This window comes from Annulohypoxylon truncatum (assembly GCF_022578515.1).
Source record: "Annulohypoxylon truncatum strain CBS 140777 unplaced genomic scaffold F4807scaffold_79, whole genome shotgun sequence".
NCBI classification, from domain to species: domain Eukaryota; kingdom Fungi; phylum Ascomycota; class Sordariomycetes; order Xylariales; family Hypoxylaceae; genus Annulohypoxylon; species Annulohypoxylon truncatum.
In genome coordinates, this window is record NW_025953865.1 from 1 (window position 1) to 22,597 (window position 22,597).

Below are 22,597 nucleotides of genomic sequence, written 5' to 3' on the forward strand. Positions count from 1 at the left end.
TTAATTTTAATTTAAATAAATTTAAAATTTAATATAAATTTAATTATAATTTAATTAATTAAAAATTAAATTTATATAAATTATTTTTTTAAAATATTAATTTTATTTAATTTAATTATATATTTAATTAATAATTACGTAAAATAATTTACCACGAATTTATTAAATTAAATTTTATTATTTTAAAATTATAATTAATTAAAATATTTATTAATTTATATAATTAAATTTATAAAAATTAATTTATTAAAAATTTTATTTTTTTTTATATTAATTATTTAAATTACGCTTGTTTCGCGTTAACGTTTTAATTAATCGTTTTATTAATTATATAAATTTAAGTTTTAAATTTTTAAAATAAAAAATTTATTTTTATATAAAAGTTTTATTTAATTATTTTTAAATTAAAAATTTAATTTAATTTAAAAATTAAAAATTTAATTTAATTTAAAAATTAAAAACTTAATTTAATTTAAAAATTAAAAATTTAATTTAATTTAAAAATTAAAAATTTAATTTAATTTAAAAATTAATATTATTATATTATATAATTAATTAATTTTAATTAATTTATTTTTAATATTATAAATAATTAATTATATTAATTATAATTTAATTAAATTATAAATTTAATTATATTTTATTTAAATTATAAATTAATTATTAATTAAAAATTATTTAATTAAATTATAAATTTAATTATAAATTAATTAATTTTAATTAATTAAACGTTATTTTTATATATATTAATTTTTTAAAATATTAATTTATTAAAAAAAAATATATATTTAATTAATAATTATATAAAATAATTTATTAAAAATTTATTAAATTTAATTTTTTAAAAAAAATAATATATTTAATTAATAATTATATAAAATAATTTATTAAAAATTTATTAATTTAAATTTATTATTCCGTTTTTTATAATTAATTAAAATTTATTCGAAAAAATTTTTTAAAATTTTTTTAAATTAAATTAATTAATTTTTTAAAATTTTATTAAAATTTAAATTATATAAATCGAATTTAAACCGGATATATTTAATATTTTATTAAATTAAAAATTTTAATTAATTAAAACTTAATAATAAATTATTATTTTAAAATTATTTATTTAAATAATTTTTTAAAAAATTTTTTAAAAAAAAAAAATTAACGTTATAATAACCTTTCGTAAATTTAAAGCATAAAATTTTCGGCAAGCTTAAGTAAGCTTATATTTAAGCTCGTATATAAATGATTAAGTAATAATAATATCCTAATAAACAAATATTACCTAAAACTCGATGAATGCATAAAGCTTATTAAGCACGCTGCTCTAACACTTACATAAGTTGGCATTATCCTTTTCAACCTTTTCTTACATAATATTTTCCCTTTCGATTATAAACCAATTTACAATCCATTTCATGACCCGATTCGAATAGGAATATCGAGCTCAACTCTGGAGACAACAAGTCAAGCAACCGGTAGGTAAATACTTATATTGGTAATCATGGACTGATCTTGCTTCCCACTGTAACCTTAACTTAGCGAGTCAGGGGTTATGCTGACTGCAGCGCGGCATAGCGCTTCATTTGCGTCGCTACCCCGGCTCTCGTTACAGTGCATCTTTTCAGAGACGTATCGATATGAATAAGACTACTCTCATCATCCGTTAGCCTTAGCAACCAGGCTAGCACACATCACACTAGACGAAGTCAGGATGGAGAAGAAGAAGAATTTCGTCGAGGCAGGCAATCCTCTACAACTACAGGGGCATCGCCCGGCGCTTTGGAAATGGGCTGTCGCAGCGGCGTTGTTGATTTCAATCCCGCTTTTCAGGGCTAAATTGCCCCTCCCGTCGCGGTGTCCTCATCACGACAACCGCCCAACGCGCCTCACCTATCCCGGTGAGCTGATCTCATGGGAACAATGTGGCAAACTAGGAGGACGCCCGCTGGAATGTAGCAATATTGATGTGCCGATGGATCAATTCAGCGCTACGAACTCTGACAACAAAACCTTCAACATCCCGCTGATCCGCTTACGCGGCGCCAACGCGACTCGGAACCTGTTCCTCAACCCCGGCGGGCCGGGTGCCAGTGGAATTGAATTTCTGTATCGCAAAGGCGAGCTATTGCGCGACATTGTCGGCGAGGGGTTCCATTTGTTGAGTTTTGATCCTAGGGGCATTAACAGCTCGCAGCCGCAAGCCAAGTGCTATCCCGATGCTGAGACGCGCCGTGAGCGATCACGCGTGCGGAACACTAAAGTGATCGAGGATAGTAATGAGGCCTATACGTGGTCGCACAACTTTGTCAGGGCGTGCGCTGATACCATGGGCGAGCATGCGCTGTATCTCAACACGCCGCAGACGGCTGCCGATATGAACAGCATTCTCGATGCCGTGGGGCAGGATACGATGGTGTACTGGGGGTTCAGCTACGGTTCAATTCTAGGCCAGACCTATGCGACAATGTTCCCCGAACGCTCTGAGCGCGTCATAATTGATGGTGTCGCAAATCAATTCGATTGGTATGAGGGATTGTTGGATACCGAGACCTTTTTCGACACCGAAAATGTGTTGGAAGGCTTTTTGGAAGAGTGCACTAAGGCTGGGAAGGATTGCGCCCTATCGTCGCTGGAGACGTCGAAAGATTCGCTAAAAGCTAGGCTATCCTCACTGGCTCAACAGCTGAAAGATAGCCCGCTTAGCGTCTACGTCAACAACACCGTCTACGGCACCGTTGACTATGAGACGATCTGGTACAATGCCATCTTCCCCGCGCTCTATAAGCCAGCCAACTGGTATTCGCTAGCCGAACGGTTGGCCAAGGTTCTCGAGGGCAATGCGACGGAGGCCTTGCTCTCGTACGGATTAAGTGAGCCCTGGGGTATCGCTGGTGAATCAACCGAGTTCATTACTTATAACGACGGCGCGTCTGGTGCATCGCACTGGCCGCAGGATAGGGAGTCAGCGCTCGACGTCCTTATCCCGTACATGAATCAAAGCATTTTTGCTCCGACTGAGTATGGCAGCTACTATATCAAGCAGCAGTGGCAGATCCCGAAGACCCATGGGTATGTCCCGCGTATGGGCGTCAAAACTGCGCATCCGTTACTCATCCTCTCCACATCTTACGATCCCGTATGCCCGCTGCAATCTGCGCGCTCCGCAAACGCGGCCTTCAACGACTCCAAGATTGTTGAGGTGCAAGGATACGGACATTGCTCTGTGTCTATCCCTTCTACCTGTCTTGCCAAACATGTGAGGGCATTCTTGAATGATGGAACGCTGCCGGATAGCTACGCCCGATGTGAAGTAGACGGGAAGTACTTCGTCAAGCCAGATGAGGGTGGTAAGGTTAAGGCTCAGAAACATTTCGATGATCCGGAGGACCAGAAGATTCATTTGGCGCAGATTGAGCTTGCTAGGACTTGGACATGGTAACCGCCTCACAATGTGTTCCCGTTTGGCGTTCAAATCTTAGGTGTCAGTTGTATAATCCGCATGTATGCTCAACCTTCCATAATTCCTCAAATATCCACCCGAGTAGATATTAATTCCCAAACCTGCCTTCCATAAGTCTGCCCTGATGATTTTATACCGCCCCACACTGAGTAACCCTTTACCAAGTCCATAGATCCTTAGCACATCACTCAGCGGTTACCATTCTGACTCCCACAACTCACGAGGCGGCTTCGGAAGCGGAGGCCGCTCAATCATCTTGACTTCCGCCAACAAGGCAATACTCTTCGCAAAGTAATGTTCCCCAATCCCATACTGATAAATCCTCACCGCGGCCCCCAACAAATCCTTCAACGTATTCCCCGCCCAATCCTCAGCCATCTCCCTCCTATCCCTCCTCGTCTCAACCAAATCCCTCAAGTCGTCCCGCCGCGCCCGGTCTAGCTGCGCGTACTGCTGCTTATCCGGGCGCCTCTTCTTCCACTGCTCCCTGTACCCTTCGCACATCGCGCGTTCCGCCACGCCGACCTCCTCGTGCGGCGGCTCGACCACGTACCCCGCCACGGGCACCACCGCGGCCAGCTTAGCGAGGTCGAGGCGGTAGTTTATGAGCTCGACGAACTTCTCGTCGAATCTTTGGAAGTTCTCCCCAGGACTATCGTACCCGCTGGCCTTCTTGCTGCCCTCGCGGTCGCCGAGGGCTAAGACGAGGTCGATGCCACAAGTAATATAGGCTTCCGTTACCTTCTTTGCTTCGGGGATGTATGATGCCAATTTGGCGTAGAAGCGGTCGGATAGCTGTTTTATGCGTGAGTTGTTTGGTCCTGGAGGGTCTGGTGTTGAGGGGACAGACTTACTACGCCGGAAGCGGGATCGTATTGCTTCATTACGGCGAAGAATGCCTTGTCTGCTTCCTTTCTGGCGGCATCGTTGTACAGCTTCTCCGGTGTAGGGTCCTTCTTAGCGGCTGGCTTCCGAGTTTTCGGTTTCTTGGCTGGTGGAGGGGCAACTTCGTTGTCTTCGAAGGTGCTGGGTGAACTGGATCACTGTAGATTGAGTGGCCCGGAGAGCTTTGTCTGTTTCCGCACATTCTCTTCCTTGTCGAGGTTTGCTTGACTGCGTGTTCGTTTGGCGCCCATCTTCGCTTTGATTCGTGGGGTTGGGAATAAAGCTTCGGGGACTGAAATGTTTTGAAGGTTTCCAACACTTGCGTCTTTACATCACTTTGATACCTACTCGAAACACGAACACAACGCGCACAGCACAGGAGACGCATAAAGTTAAGTTGAAAATCAGATATGGACCATGGTTAAACGAGATTGATTCGTTTTTGATACCTATTGGGCCAGTGCTTGGACTGCTGGGATGGCATGGATATCTCGACCCAAGAACCCAAGTTTGGCGGGAGCGGGATCGACTTACGTTTTAACCCCCAATTAATTGGCAACATATTAGTACACTATGAAGGTAGTTGGGAATCTTTCAATTTTCTTTAAGATTCATCTTTCGAGACTTTCATGAACTGTCATAAAATACCTACCTAGAGTCCTCCTTGAGACATCAGTACAACTAGGTAGATATGCGGGACACATTTCTATTATTTGTAGTGAATGGACTAAGCAACTCGAAGGTTTCTGTTTCTTTTCGTATAGACAGTCGGAGCGACGTAGTTTCTTGGGTAGAAAGGTAGGTGGTAAATCCAGAAGATAACAAAGCCCAGTCTTATATAGATGATTATAAATACCTTAGGAGATACACCTTTAAGTCGCATTTTGAATTAGATGCTCAGTGTAGCATTAGGTACTCTACCACAAGACGTTCGAATGTAAAAAGTTATTACGCATCCCCGAAGGAGGCGTCTGCCGGGGATACACAAATCTCAGTCCCACCACCGAGACATGAGAAAAGTCTCGAGTTTGGCATAAATGGAGAGACATCGGCGGTGGATATATAGTGCAAGGGTATCCGACACGGAAGATAGAGACGGGCTAGGGCGATGGTGGGACTGACTTTGGTGACTCGTAAGTCTGTAAAAACTTTGATATGCGAGGCGTCTGCGCCGTCAAGGACCACAGCGTCTGCTGAGGTGAAGATAGAGTTGACTTGCTACTTGGAAAGGCCGAGAAGGTGCTTTGAAAGGTCCCCCTGATGATATTTGATCCGAGGACCTGTTAAAGGTTCCCCGTTTCGAAGACGGGCTTCGAGCTTCTGCACGGCCAGGCAGTGTGTCGTCTCGGTAGTTGTGCAATTTAGAATGTGATTAATAAGGTGCCCACACAAGCAGTCAGCAGCACCAGTGATGACGATGGCTTGAGAGGGTGCAATTGGCGATGAGCTAGATCGGGGTATGTTGGCCATAAACCGTCTCCATCAACTCTCGCTGCTGCGGGTCCATAACTGCAGCTTCAATGGGTTAAATGCCCAAAAGTTCGGCGTCGAAAGCTTGTGTATCATTTTCTATCTATTCTTTATCAGGGTTAAGTAGGTATTTAAGTAAATAGGGGACGTGGTGTTGACGGCATGCAGAGTTCGTGCATCTTGAATTTATAAAAAGAATGAAAAATGCAAGTGAGAGATGTCAAGTAAGAAAGGCAAAAAGACGAAATCGGGTAATCGTCCTCAGGGCCCAGACTCAGGTATATGGCTCCTGAGCTACTGCGCCTCCAGCTATCTTGGATATTTCTTTGCGACTACCTTTTCAGGCCCTGGTTCTCCCAGGAATCGAACCCTAGACCTCCCATTTCAGGGAGACATTTTCGGGTAAGTGTCGTGTCTGAGGCATCAACCAAACAGACCACTTGGTGGTTTAGTTGGTGAGCCGCCGTATTTTTCGTTGAGAATTAGTCACCTTCTTAGGGTATATATGTTCAACTTCGCAGGCGCATTGGCCAGCAGTGCACCGTTGGCAGCCCTGACGATGAGTCACGAGCGTCACGGATCAAGTTCAACTGAAGATTATCCGAATATGATTAGAGGTTATCAATGAGAACCACATATGAGGAAAGAATGCAGGACATTGCTGTGGCCATGATGTGCGTGATTAGTGATAGAGCCTTTTCGCATTGAGCCAACCCTTCAGAGATTTCACTACGGACATCCCGTGGGTTTCGGAGAAGCTCTTAGAGGTCTGAAGGACTGTTTATTCCGCCAACAAAATGGTAGGCACTGCCAATATAGCGATGGGCTCGTGAAGTGACGGCTTAGATATTGAAGACATCGTACATAAATACCACTAGAAGAATATTATTTATTTGAGGGCTTTTAGATCGTTAGCATATTGCAAATAACAACAGGAACTTATAATAACAAGGTGATACTACAACTTTTTTGCTCAAAGGGGAGATACTTGTACTAATATTTACTATCATCTCCCAACAACAGGTACAGAGCCCTATGCTTTAACCAACTAGCAAAGTGTTCGAGGCAAGTAGTATTGCCATGAATTTAGCTCCAACATATACCCATACCCAGGAGGTTAGTGAATGCATAAACTGAGGGAAACTTGAGCGGGGGGATACTGATACTTAGATATACAGAGACCTCCTAAGAAGCCCCATAGATAACCTAGTTCTTTTCTCCAAAGCCTTGTTTACCTACCTAGTCATAGTACGCGAGGTTCAGAGAATTAAAACTAAGTGGTTTATGGATAAGACGGGCGGTACGGACTAAGATCGTGATGGGGTATTGAATGCAGGGGATGGACGTCAACCTTGGACACAATGTCTACGACCAAAAGCTAGACTGAGCTTACACAACATAGGAACATTTCGGGTTGAAGAGATGCAAACGCTCCTTGATGCCAAAGACATTATCACGCCACCACTGCGAGAGCTACAGGGCGGCTTGGAGGGAATCATCGATGGGCTCCACATCCTCAAGTCTGGCGAGCCTCAAGGACGGAAATTGGTAGTGAGAGTTTTAGGACCTTGATATGTGTACCTAATGTTTTAATCGAGAAATCGCATTTGATGCATCCAACAAGATCGGTATGTTAAAAACAAAGACGTCAAAAACACTCGGTGCGAATATGATAGATTAAAGGTAGGTATCCATTTACCCCTATTTCGGTACAGCGTATATTTCTAATAGACACTTAAATAGTAGGGAAAACATCTACACAATAGCCTACTTAATTTCCATTCTGCGATAGACTAAGATGATACAGTAGATATATGCTAGGCGTTTTTGGTGTGTATCAAATGTATCTAGTTGGCGATTTACTTTTCATCTCCTAGAACTTGATCGAGTCGCCTTCTTCCTCAGCCACGACCTTCGTTACTCCCGTAGATCTTGCTGTTGGTAGAGCTAAGTACCGGTCGTGCGGTTCACCCCACCCGTCAATGCGACGTAATATCATCGTGCTGGTATAGATGACCATCGAACACTCTTTAAACCAGTCGGTCGCCTCTATTGGTGTTTACTTCTAATGAGAACGCAACGTGTAAGTCGGAGTGAACATCCTAAATCGTAGGAAAGAACGTAGGTAGGCGCAGAAAGTCAACAACAAAGCCTTAATTGTCGCCAGCCAGCTCAGTCCAGAGGTTCCCGAGGTTAAAGGAACAGTAACGCGCACTCCAGCCTTACGGGGCCTGGCGTGCTTACTTCACGATCTTGGTAACCTAGTAATATGGGATCTTCAGCGGCTTTGGCGATGTGATCTACTAGCATCTGGACAGGTACCTTGGAATGGATGTACATACCTAGGTATGTAACATCACCAAAGACGACCGCAGTAATAATGATGATAAGGTACCTACTTGTTGGCTGCATGTAGTGATAAAATTGATGTAAAATACTAGCGCTCGAAGTGGAGGGCATTCCCATACAAACATAGTGGGATTATCCCCTAAACCCCTATTTATAGCATCTGCCGTGCGATAAACGGAAACTAGGTACGCCAATTATTCATTAAGAAATGCCCCCTGAAAGACGCTGTAGCGCCTCTCCCGACAGCCTGGAATATCTCCAGGGCTCCTAAGATCCTAGCCATGAGTGCCTTCTCTGCGACACAAGACGATGCCAAAATGCATCATGTCAAGGACAAGAAAGGCGACTGGCTCTATTAGGTATCTAATGATATATTCCATCTTATAGACGTTACCGGCTTCCATATGCCCTCCTCACCTTTGCTCGGTGTACATAACAACACCGATGAGTCTTGGCAATGGTACGTCGCAATCCCCACCTGCAGCTTTCGCGTGGAATACAAACTATCTGTCTCCGACACGTCCGAAGTCCGATATAGGTGGAGAAAAGAAGGCGCTTAGACCACCATCCCCCAGAAACTGTATCCATAAGGTTACCTCTGGTGGAGGTTCCGTCCGATTTTATTTCGGGTCGGTCTCATTAGTCGAACCGAATGCTTGGGTCATCTAGGTCAATTCATAACGGGACATCGTAAACCATGATGAAATGATGGCACGACCAAATATGGATTCGTTCAGTTGTTCCAAGCGGCGAGTAGGTATGGTTATAGTCGTTCTCTAGCCGATAATTATGGCTCAGGCAAAGGGAACTACATATATAACACCGTTCGCCATCGGATATCTGAGATAATATGTGCTACTATCAAGAGGCACAACATTCATGCTATGGGTATATCTTGGAGCAGCACGAGACAAACCGCACCTCCGGTGGTGCCCTCAGATACCGTTATTCCGGTTCATTTCTGGGATAATTCATGTCCGGGCCGTTCGATGGTTATATTCGACCTATTTCGATTCGACGATGTTCTTGATGCTGGGAAACTGAAGACATCCCTGAGCAAACTCCTTGACCGACCGGGATGGCGTAAATTAGGAGCTCGCATAAGGCTGAATGTTGTACTTCCTTCAAGCCCCCTATTTTCTTGCTTACTAACACAGGATAGAAAAATGGGAATTACGACTACCACATTCCCGCTTACTTCGATGAAGAACGTGTTCCATTCGCCTTCCACTGCGAAGCTTTGGATATTAATATCAATGAACATCCACGAGCCTCACGTTTCCGAAGAGACCCAAACGCTGATACGCCTCGCATCCAATGTCATGAAGCAGACTGGATAGACCTCATGTGGCAACCAGGAGACCCGAAGGGCATAGGAGACTATCTCTACTCCGATCGGCCAATACTAGGATTTCGCATGATAACGTTCGTTGATGCGACATTATTGACGATCTCGTGGCCTCACATGGTATTTGACACAAGTAAGCAGCTTTTTGCCCACAGTTCATTAATCTCTTAGCTTCTTTTTCAAACTGCTAATAATCGAGGTTCATCATGAAAGTGGGACATGCGGCATTCTTACGTGCATGGTTACTGGTCCTCAACGGCCGTGATGACGAAGTGCCGGAATTCCATGGCTACGAGAGCGATCCCTTAGGTGCTCTTGGCTCGCAGCCTGTAGAGAGGTACAAGTACGCCGACAAGCAATTCGGTACTTGGCATGTGATCATCTTAGGATTGCGCTATGCTTGGGACAGGCTTTGGGATCCAAAGGCGGAAGATGGTGGACGAACAATTTTCGTGCCTGCAGCATATGCGCAGCAACTGTGCGAGACAGCCCGATCGGAATTGAAGGCTTTGCAGACTAAGGGCGAGGTGTCGTTTATAAGCGAGGGGGACATCATATGTGCATGGTGGGCTCAGCAACTTGCTCTAGCTCTGATACCTAAGCCATCAAATCAGGAAGTCGGCCTCTACAACGTTTACGGCTTAAGGGGACGTTTGGGTCAGGATCTTCTCCCATCAAGCCGTGCTTACGTTGGCAACGCTTTCTGTTCTGCCCCTGCGTTTATGACAGTTAAGGATATCTTAACGAGGCCACTGGGCTTGATTGCTGCAGCTGTTCGTCAGTCATACATGGATTTGAGCACTAGGGATCAACTGGAAGCGGCGATGAGCCTCGCTCGAACTGCTCAAGATAAGGGCGGCGCCGCTTTATTTGGAAGTCCGTGGATGCATTGGATCACATGCAGTAACTGGACCAAAGCCGGTCTCTTTGACATGGACTTCTCCGGAGCTCTAACTCAACGCCTAGGCGAAGGTGACCATAAGGCTGGCAAGCCAACGTATATCCAAATTCACGCGTTCCAGAAATCCATGTTGGTGAGTAGCTTTGTGGTCATGGGGAAGGATGCAGAAGGAAATATCTGGCTATATGGACATTTGAAGGAAAAATGCTGGGCCGCTGTCAATAAGATACTCGAGGATGCCGTTACAAGGTAACGCATAGTTTGCTCCTAACTCCTTCAGTGCTACGTGGATGAGCACGTAACACTATGATTCAGACTCATAGTGGTTATTGTTTTTCAAACTCGATTTAATTCGCCTACTAGAATAGAGCACTAAGAGTCATCAACAGATGAATCAGCAGCAACTTTTTACCCCAATAGTTTCATATCCCGATTGTAGGGGTTACAGTCCCTCTTGAATCTCTGTATAATAAATCTGGAAAGTGGCCAAGTATCGATGAGTCGGTTTTCATGGGGAGTCATCTTCGAGTCAGAGGATACAGTCCCTTTAGCCCAAGCTTGCCATTTATCACCGTCGTGTGGTACAGCACACGAGAGCGTCAGACACGAGACGAGATGCTCGTCACTCATCTACCTAGTTCTTGCGTAGCATATCATTAGAAATATTTTCTTATAAAACGTTCCGAGATTCTAAGTATCCTAACAAAGATTCTCCATGTAATCCACCTCCGCGATACCACCCCTTACGAATAAACACTAGCTAGGTTCTAGATACGGAGATTCACGAAGATGGCTCGCTCCCGCTCCTCAAGTTCATCTTCTAGCAGCAGCTCATCTAGCTCTGGAGAGTCCCACTCGGCACGAAATAGTAAAGCATGCCGCGATGGCGAACACCAATCCCGAGTTGGCGAGATCTTAGCCCAGTTCCCGTCTGTACCGCACGCCGAGCAGAACGAAGAAATGTCGGCGGCTGAGGCGAACGAGCATAGTCGACACGACTCTAATCTTAGCTCTACAAATGACGCGATTGTCGGCGCGTACCCACGCACACCGCCGTCCCAACTCGGTACAATGTCTTCGGGAGAATATGCCACCAATTCGGTTGACTCAGCGACGCCAGCGCAACTGGATGCGAAAAACACTGAGCAGTCGCCGAAGACTTGCATGGACCGCATAAGAGACTGGTGGTATGCTCTTTTGAGTTACTTGGGATATAAACGCAAGAGACATACGGATTAGGTAAACAGCTGGAACAAATGAGGAGTTCCCGCTCGTATTTTTCGGAAGATGAAGCACGAGTCTAGACCTGGCCATTGCGCATTGGCAGTTTAGCATCTAGAAAAATAAAACCTCTTAAAGCCAACTAGGATATGCCTTGTAATACATTTATACTCTTCAATGTCCTTGTTAGAAGCTATAGACCACGATGACTAAGATTAGAGTAGCGGGCGAATTAGCTTACCCCTTGATATTGCCTCAAACAACGACAAGCCTTATGCGCACGCAAGTTATTCGACGAAGGGCATCACCACTGGCGTGATGATACATGCTCCAGATAATTTCTAGCTTCGCAGCGCCAAGCCAGGGGTCTCGTTTTAGCCAGGGGCACGATTACCGGATTAGGACGGTTCTTAATTGTCCGGCGAGATCTCTGGGTCGTTCCGAATGGTGTCACTGGTTTATCCCATCTTTTCCTTATGGCATTCCTCGGTTGTAAATGGATTTCTCGGAACGTGGTTCTCCATTCTGGGGGAGATCTCCCTGCGACTTCATCCCAAGCCACCGCGAACCCTTCGTATTGTACCTTGTGGGCGCCAACTTAGCAATTAATGGCCCGGGCCATCGGGTTACATCGCAATCATGTGGTCTCAAGTCAACCGAACCAAGCGTCCATATATAAAAGAGCCATAGTTCCCATACTTTGGTGTGCTAGATCTTAGAACCTCCGAATAGTTGTAAATTGTAATTTTACGTGAAGATGATATCCTCAACCCTCCTCGTCACCCTCCTCGCCTCCGCGGTATCCGCGCGTTCCATAAAGCGCGGTACAGGTGCGATCAAATGTCCCGTGGTGCTCAGCGGATTTGTCCCGGTAGACAAGACGCCGACAGACTTTGACTCGTACGCGACGAGCCCATTCAATCCAGATTATGTCCGAGGCAGCGAGAAGTTTTCGGAAATCTTACTATTTCCCGACGCGGGTAGCTCACACTTCGATAATGCCTCCACGAAGTCCGTCGAGGTCACCATAAACGACCAGTCCATCTTCCAGACGCAGAACGGCTTCCGTCGCGCCGGTTTGCAGATCCAGGGCGACACGAACGAGGGTTCCCCCGGGACTACGGGAGTCAGGACTTTGCACTTCAGCGTCAAGCAAGATGCCGAGCGGACTTTGAACTTGACGCATGAGTACTTGGTATGAATATGGTTCCATAAACTGGAGGTGGATATGAGAGAGCAAAGAGGGATATGTGATCAGGTGCACTGACCTTAAGACTAAAAATCTAGAACGTCTGGCACGAAGCCGCCGACTTCAGCGCCAACCAGTTCAACTTCCAGAGCGGCACCATCATCGGCAAGTCCGACAGCGACCCGAACACCTTCAAGGTTCTGAACCGACAGAACACCCAAGTGTGGGAGACTCCTATCGACCCGACTGCCTGGCAAAACTTCGCCATTACTCTGGACTTTGATAAGAAGTGAGTCCACCCCTGCCCCCTTTTTCCAGTCGAAAAGGATCGCATACTAAACTAAGTCTCCGTAGCACCCTCCAAGTCTACTACTCCAAAGACGACGAGCCTCTGGAGGCCGTCACCGACGCGCTGACCAACGACAACAGCGGCGAGGGGCAGTACCAGATCGGCATCTTGAAGAAGCCGACGGGTACCTCGGACGTCGTGAACTCGGGCTTCCAGGAGACTGGCATAGATGAGGGCCAGATATACGGCGGCATTTTCCTGGAGGACAGTGCCGATGGTTGCATCTCTTTATAGACTGAATTGTGGAAAGGAAACTTTTGAAAATTTGAGACATTATAAAGAAGAGGTGTAGTCAAGAGTAGCTGAAGAGGTATAATTATGTCATTGGAACCGCTTGATTGACAGCTAGAGACTAGAGAGTAGGTATGCACCTAACATGTTGACATAGTGGACCTGTACGAACAATGTTATGCTCTACAATCTTCTGGGTTAATTGAATGTCAGACAGTGTTTTAGCGGAAAATACTTATCGATGATACTTTTAACCAATCAGAGATGGCACGCTCGAACCTAACCATGCGACGGCAGACGATAGTACCGAATCCGCCAACCCGTTAATTCATTTTATGTATTGCGATATATACTGTATAAATGCATAGTAAGCTTTAATTATTAATATTATATTTTATTATTTATAAAGGTTATAATATTAAAAAATATTATAAATTATAAAAAGTTATAACGTTTTTTAATTTATATTATTTATAACGTATTAAATTTAAATAATAAATAATTTAAATTTAATATTATATATTAAAAATAATTTTTTATTTATTTTATTTAAAAATATATATTTATTTATTTTTAAAATATATTAATTTTATTTAAAAATATATATTTATTTTTTATTAAAATTACGATATATATTAAATAATTAAATAAAAAATTTATTTTAATTTTTTAATTATAAAATTAATTTATTAATTATATTATAAAACGTTTTATTTACTTTATTTTAAATTTATATTTTTTTTTATTATTATTATTTTTTATTATATATTTATATATTTTAATTATAAAATAAAAATATTTTATTATAATAATAAAAAAAATTTTTATATTTATAATTATTAACGTTTATAATAAATATAAATAAACGTTTTATTAAAATATATTATTTATTATTATTTATTATATATATTTTATTATTATTATTAAAATTTAAAATAAATATAAATAACTTTATTACGAAATTTTTTTTAATAATAAAAAAAATAATATATTTTAAATTATCGCATTATTTTAAATAATTAAATTTAAAAAAATAATTAATAATTTTTTTATTAATTATAAAATTAAAATAAAAACATTTTTTAAGAAAATAACTTTTAAAATAATTATTATTATTATTAAAATCCGTATAATTAAATATTATATTATTTTAATCGAAATTTAATAAATATAAATTTTTATTTTTTTTAATTAATTAATTTTATTAAATTAAATATCGTTAAAATGTTTTAAAAAATAAATTTATTATAAATAAAATTATATTATTATTATTAAAAATAAATTATTTTTTTCGTATAAAATATCGTTATAATTTAAAATAAATATTATTAATAATTAAATTTAAATTTATTTAATCACCGGATAATTTAAATTAAAATCTTAATTATTTAAAATTAAAAATTATTTTATTAATAAGAATTAATTTTAATTTAAATTTATAAAATTTACTTAATTTTAACTTTTTTAAAACTTATTTAAAATTTCCGTTTTTATTTTTTTTTAAAACTTTAATAAAATAAACTTAACTTTTATTATTAAATAATAAAATAATAATATTAAAAAAAATAAACTACGTAAATTAAGTAAAAAAAATTCGAAAAACATTATTTTTAATTATAAACATTTTTAATTATAATATTTATAAAAAATAAAAAAATTATTAATAAATAATTTAACCGAAAAATAAAATATATATATCATTAATTTATACTCGCTTTATATAAATTTAAACATTAATATAAAATAATTATAATTAAAAAATTAATAAACATTTATATAAAAATATAATTTATTATTATAATTATTAATTATATAAAAAAAAAAAAAGATATTAAATATTTTCATATATAATTTAATTTAAATTATTTTTTAATAAATTTTAAAATAATGTAAGCTTTTTTTAAATTATATAATTAATTTATAAAATAATAAAATTTATTATAAATAATAAATATAAAAAAGTTAATTTCCCGAAAAAAATTTAAAAATAAAACGTGTAATAAAAAAAATGTGGTTTTATTTAATAATTAATTTAATTAAGTAAAAAAAGTAAACGTTATATACTTATATTAAACTAAAGAATTAATTTAAAAATTAAAAACATTAAAATTAAATTTAATATAAATAATTTATTAAATTTTAAAAATTTTTAAAAGAAATAATTAATAATTAAAGCTTGAAATAATAACGTAAAAAATTCATAAATTTAAAAATTTATATTAATATATTAATTAATAAATAAAAACGTAACTTTATATTATAAATATAAACTTTTTATATGGAAACTTTTTACATTAAATATATTAAATTTTTTATAAAATAAGTTATTTTTTTTATAATTATTTTTATTATAATAATAATTACACGGAATATAAAAATAATATTTTAATACTCGTAAAATATTATTAAATAAAACTTAAATATAATTTTTAATTTAATAATTAATAAAAAAAAAACCTTTAATATATATTATAATTTCGTTTTTATTAACTTTAATTTTAATATTTTTTTAATCGTTTTTTTAAATATTTCCGGTTATAATATAATATATATAATATATAACATTATAATAAATATTTTTATTATTAAAAATATTTAAATTAATAAAAAAATTAAAATTAAAATAATTAAAATAATATATGTTAATTTATTTTAAAAGTTTTATTTTATTAAATTCGATTAAAAAAAATAAAAAAATAAAACGTAAATAAATTACCGAAAAATTTAAATTTATAACGGATTTTTAATATTAATAAAATAATAATATTATTATATAAATTAACTTATATATAAATAATAATTTTTTATTACAAATAAAATAATATAATAAATTTAATATAAATAAAAAAATTATTTACTTAATTAAACGTAAAAAATTACGAAAAATAACGGAATATATTTACGTTAATATAAGGTTTAAAAAGGTTTATATCCGCTTCGAAAATTAAAAATAAAATAAACCCTTTATAAAAATTTAAACGACATAATATTTTTTATAAACTTAAATATTTATAAATTTAAACATTTTATTAAAAAATAAAAAATTATATAAATAATAAATAAAAATAAATAATTATCGTTAAAAAACGTTATTTTATTTATTATTTATAATTATAATTATAATTTATAAATGTTAATTAATTAATACGGTTAAATTATAAACGGTGTAAAATAATAAAACATTACGAAATATATTTATTATATAATAACTTTATTAAATAAAAATTTAATTATTACCCGTTTTTTTAATTAAAATATAATGTTAAAAATATAAAAAAACGTTATAAATTAATGTTAATATATATTAATATTTTTTTTAATATATTATATAAATTATTTTTAATTAATTTTAATTAATACGGGAAAAAACCTTTTTTAATTACCGTAACTTTATTTATATTTAACTTTTATATTATTATTTATTTTTTTTACGTTTTTATTTTTTAATATAATTAATATATTTTTTTATAATAAAATTTTAAAAACCTTTATAATTAATAATCCCATTTTTAATATTAACTTATAATATTAATATTAACTTTACGGTTTAAATTATTTTATTAAATATTCGCATTTTTTATTTTAATTATTTATATAATTATAAATTATTATTTTATTTTTTTATTATTAATAATAATAATATTAATTATAACTTTATTTATTTAATTTATTATTTTTTAATTAAAAATACATGATTTAATAATTTATATTTATATTTAATAAAATCCGTCACTATTAATGTAATTTTTATTTTTCGACTTAATAATAATATATTATATAAAAAAATATATTTTTTTTTTATTTTAAATAATTTAAATTATAAAACTTTCCCATTTATTTATAAATTTATATATTTATTATTAATTTTTTTAAAATAAAATTAACATAATATACGGTTACATTAATTTTTAGCCATTAATTATTTTTTTATAAAAATTTATTTTATTTTTAATAATCGTTTATTATTTCCCCGTTTTTAATTTTTAAAATTTATATAATATTAAAATTAATTTATAATACCGTATATTATCGTAATAAATATTATTAAATAATATAAATATATTACGGTATTTAATAAACTTATATTATTTTTAAAATTTACGCGATTTAATTTAATATAAATAATATAAATTAATATAATTATAAAAATTTTAACTTCCCGTTAATAAATGATTTAACGAATAATATAATATTTCGTTTTAATATTAATTATATATTCGATTAAAAAAAATTTATTTTATTTTTTAAATTTATAAAAAGTAAACATAAATTAATATTTCATTTATTACATTCCGAATTATTTATTTTTTTAAGCATAAATATTAATATAACCGTAAATATTATACATTTTATAATTTTTTTTATAAATTTTTATTTACTTAATTTACATGGATTATTTTTAATATATTAACTTTATAATTTTTCATAACCCGCCGCGTAAATTTTAAAATTTATATACGCGAATTAAATGTTATTAATAAAAAACTTAAAATAATATATAAATTAATTAAATTAAATTTTTAAATTTAATTATTTAAATTAATTTTTAACGATAATTTTACGTAAAATTTTTAATTTATTAATAATAAATATTATTAAGTTTTTTTATTAATAAAAAACGTATAATATATTTAACCGATAAAAAAAAAAGTTTTAATAATAATAATAATTAATTAAATAATAAAAAACCTCGGGGACGACTTTTAACTTATAACTTAAATAAATATATATTTTTTTTTATTTTTATTTAATAATAATTTTAATATTAACGTAATTAACGTTATTAATAATAAATATATTAATAATAATATTTTAATATATATTTTTATTTTTTATTCCGATATATTTAAAAAATAATTTAATTATTTTAAATATTAATATTAATATATAGTTTTATATTATAATATATAATATTAAATAAATATAAATATAAAAAAAAGTTTTTAATTGATTAAATATTAAATTAATTAATATATTAATTCTTAATATAATATAATAAATTAATGAATTTTTAATTAATTATTTAAGTATTTAATTAATTAATATATATATATATTTATATAATAAATTTATATGTAAAAAATTAATAATAATATATTTTTATATTTCCGGTATTTAAAATTATATATATTTTATTTATTTATCCGTTTATTATTTTATATTATAATATTTATTAATATAATATTAATATAATAAAATAATAAAAATAAAATGTTTATATATATATCGTTTATTATTATTTTTTTAAATTATAATAATGAAATATTAAATAAATTTACCGTTATAAAAGTTTTTATTATTTATTAATAAAATTTTTATAATATTTAAACTTAAATAATTTTAATAATTTACGGATATTATATTTAAAATTTAATAATTTTTTAATGATTTAAAAAATTAAAACGTTATAATTTCCATGTATTTTATTTTGTTAGTTTTTTTTAATTAATATATTTATTAATTAAATGTTTTTACTTTTACGGCGCGTTATTAAACCGCTTTCGTTTTTAAAATTAATACTTTTAATTAAAAATTAATTAATTTTTCGTTTTTTTATATTTATTTTGGTTTTTAATTAATGGTTATTAAAGAAAAACGTAAAAAGCATTTTATTCGGCGTGTAGCGGCGATTAAATCTTAAAGCAAAAAATGTAATAATACGGTTTATATAAAAAGCCGATTTTTACCCGGTTAAAAAAAATTTAATTAAATCCCGTTATGCTTTTAATAAATTAATATTTTAAAATAATAATTTATATTATTTAAATTAAATATTAATTATAAAATTAAATATATTATATTTTTCGTTAAATAATATATAAAATTATTTTTAATAAATGATTTAATTAAATATATTCCGGGATTTATTAAAAATAAACGGTATTCCCGCGTTAATATTTCGTACCGTATTATTAAATGTAAATATATTTCTTTCGGTAATTATAATAAACTTTTTTTTTTACGTAAATTTTAATAAAAAATCTTTTTTTATTTTATTTATTTCCGGTTTTAAATAAAAATTAAGTTATTTTTTTTATAAACTAAAAATATATAAATTTAAAAATTTATTTTTTATATTAAATAAATTAATAATAATGTTAATTTATTATTTTATTAAAAGGGTGGTAACGTGTATTATTAAAACGTGTTTTTTTTTATAAAATATTAATAATTAAATAAATCGTAAAAATAACTTTAAAGAATTTACCGTTTCGTTACGTTTTAAAATAAATTCTTTTAAAATCCCGTTTAAATTTAAAAAAATAAATTATATTATTTTAACGATTAATAATAACGAATTAAATTTATTTAAAAAATTTTTTTATAATATTTAAATTTTTATTAATAATAAAATAATTTTAAATTTTCTATACGAATATATTAATTAACGTTATATATAAAACTTTTATTTATTTTTATTAAGGAATGGATTTTTTATTTTTCCTTTTCGTATTATAAATAATAATATTATAAAAATTAAAATATAAAAATTTATTTAATATTACGTATAAAAAAGTGGATTAATTTAATTTTAATATATAATTATATAAGTTTTAAAAGTATTATTTTTAATTTAAAGTTTTAATTTTTTTTAAAGGTTTTTTTTTTTATTAAATAAATTATTTATTATTATTTATTTATACCCGGCAATATTTATTATTAAAATAATTTTTTAATGTTATTTTATTAATGTAATTTTTTTAATAAATTTCATGGAATGATTTTACTTAAAAATTATTTTTTAATTAAATTAATATTATTATATAATATTAATAATGAATTATTTTTATAAGGTAATGTTTTATTTTAAAGCAAGGATCGGAATATTAATTTATTTTATATAATACGCGTAAGGATAATTTTTAATTAAATTCGAATTAAATTTATAATAATTATTTTATTTAATTATTATAAGTGTTATTTCCGTTTCATGTTTATTAATATAATATTTATAAATATATATATTTAATTATATAATTATTTTATTTTTTTTCCGGTTATATATTAAGTTACTTATTATAATATTCTTAATATATTTTTTTAATAATATATTATTTATTTATTATTTACGTGTAAATATTATTAACGAAAATTAAAACGTTATTATTTTATTTATTTAAATTAAATTTACTTTATTTATTATTAATAAAAATAAAATAAAATTATATATATTAAAAAATGTTTTTCGGTTTTTATTTTATTATAAAGGAAATATTAAAGTTATGGTATATAATAAAAAACATAAAAAATATAATATGCGATAAATTCGAAGTAAGTTATAAAATTAACGGGTTAATAAATTCCTTGCATTTTTTTTTATTTTTATATTTATTAATAATAAAAAAATAATAAAAATAATAATAAAAAAAGTAAATCGTATAATTTTATTTTAATAATTATTTATAAATAATGTTATAATTTAAGTTAAAGTTTTTTTTATAAATTTTTAATAATGTAAATTAATAATTTTCTTTATATACGTTTAAAAAATTTATTATAAATGAAATTATTTTTAAAAAAATAAAACTTATTATATAAAAATATTAAATAAAATTAAATTAAATATAAATTTATATATTATAATTATATAAAAAATTTAATTAAAAATAATAAACATTAAAAAATTAATATTTATTTTAACGTTATTATTTTAAATTTTATTTAAATTTTATTATAAATATCCGTCCCGTTTTATAATTATAATAATAATATTATGTAATTATTTATTACGCGTTATTATATAATAAATAAAATCGTTTAATATTAATTAAACTTTTTATTCATTAATATCCGATATAAAAATTAATATAATTTTAATTTAAATTAATTTAAATAAATTAATTAAAATTATAAATATTTAAAATAATAAAAATATATATATAAAAAATGGAAAATTATATTTAATTTTAATAAAAAAAAAAGTAAATTTTATTATAAAAATATATTTCCATTAATTTAATTACCGATAAAATTTTCTTTATAATTATAATTATTTTTAAATAAAAATATAAATTTTTTTATTAATGTCGAGTTATAATAAAATTAAACGGTATAATATATTTAAACATTTATAAAAAATTTAATTTAAGGAATAATTAATATAAATAATATAAAGTAAAATATTTTTTTAATTAATATAAAATTAATATAATTTTTATAAAATTAATAATTATATATTAATAATATTATAATGATTTTTAAAAGTATTTAATTAATTAAAAGTAAACTTTTATAAATGTTTAATAAAATTTAAAAGTTATTAAAAACATATTAAATTTAATTTTTTAATTTTTAATTATAAATAAAAAAAAAATTAAAATATTTTAAATTAATTTTTATTATAAGTTTTAAATATTTCATGGAAAATATTTTATATAAATTATTATACTTTAAGTTTAAATTAATATAACGTTATATAAAAATAAAATTACTTATTTATAATTAAAAAAAATAATTCTTAAAAAAAAATCCGGGATTTATTTTTAAATAAATATAATTTAAACGTTAATTTTTAAACTTTTTAACGTTAATTTAATAATTAAAGCTTTTATAAAAATAAATTTAATATTAATATTATTAAAACGGAAATCCATTAATTTTTTAAAGTAAAATTATTTAAATAAAAAATAATTAAAAATTAATATATTTAAATAATTTTTAAAACGTAAATTAAAAAAATGGGGAATGATTTATTATAAATAAATCGATTATACTTAAAATTTTTTAAATATTATATAAAATTATTTTTATAAAAAAAATTATTATAACGATTTAATTTTAATTTATTTATAATATTATTATAAATTAATAATTAATTATATTTTTTTATTTAAATTTAAATAAAAAATAATATAAAAAAATAAACTAATAACTTAAATTAACGGTTATAAAATATAATAATAATAAATTAATTTATTAAGAATTATAAATAAATATTAAATGTTTTTAAAAAGTTAAAAAAAAATAACATTTAAAGATATATTTATTAATATATTAATATTTTTATTATAAGAAATAAATTATATAATATTTATTAATAATAATATTTAAAAGTTATATAATAACGCCGTAATAATAAGTTAAATTATTAAAAATAAAAATGTAAAAAATTTATAATTTTAAGGCTTAATTATATATAATTTATAAATAATTATATAAAGTTTCGTTTTATTAAATTTAAGATTTATGTTTATATT

The 22,597-nt window shown here is 30.3% G+C and overlaps 4 protein-coding genes across 4 annotated transcripts; 3 read left to right on the forward strand and 1 right to left on the reverse strand.

The window, feature by feature from the left end:
- Positions 1–1,434: 1,434 nt before the first annotated feature.
- On the forward strand, positions 1,435–3,567 carry F4807DRAFT_449021 (alpha/beta-hydrolase). Its single transcript, XM_047999978.1, has one exon. It carries the CDS (start codon positions 1,709–1,711, stop codon positions 3,434–3,436), a length of 1,728 nt encoding a protein of 575 aa, XP_047848597.1. The 5' UTR covers positions 1,435–1,708; the 3' UTR covers positions 3,437–3,567.
- An 85-nt stretch (positions 3,568–3,652) lies between these two features.
- F4807DRAFT_466041 (uncharacterized protein) lies at positions 3,653–4,593 on the reverse strand (the record flags this gene model as incomplete). Its single annotated transcript, XM_048002346.1, has 3 exons — positions 3,653–4,252; positions 4,312–4,425; positions 4,543–4,593. 3 exons carry the CDS (start codon positions 4,591–4,593, stop codon positions 3,653–3,655), a joined length of 765 nt encoding a protein of 254 aa, XP_047848598.1.
- Positions 4,594–8,674: 4,081 nt separating this feature from the next.
- On the forward strand, positions 8,675–11,060 carry F4807DRAFT_449024 (uncharacterized protein). Its single transcript, XM_047999979.1, has 3 exons — positions 8,675–9,273; positions 9,324–9,642; positions 9,723–11,060. The coding sequence occupies exons 1-3, from the start codon at positions 9,046–9,048 to the stop codon at positions 10,661–10,663; spliced, it is 1,488 nt and encodes a 495-aa protein (XP_047848599.1). The 5' UTR covers positions 8,675–9,045; the 3' UTR covers positions 10,664–11,060.
- Positions 11,061–12,258: 1,198 nt separating this feature from the next.
- On the forward strand, positions 12,259–13,655 carry F4807DRAFT_376120 (uncharacterized protein). The gene is made up of 3 exons (XM_047995741.1): positions 12,259–12,826; positions 12,919–13,109; positions 13,175–13,655. Exons 1-3 carry the CDS (start codon positions 12,389–12,391, stop codon positions 13,401–13,403), a joined length of 858 nt encoding a protein of 285 aa, XP_047848600.1. The 5' UTR covers positions 12,259–12,388; the 3' UTR covers positions 13,404–13,655.
- Positions 13,656–22,597: the final 8,942 nt, after the last annotated feature.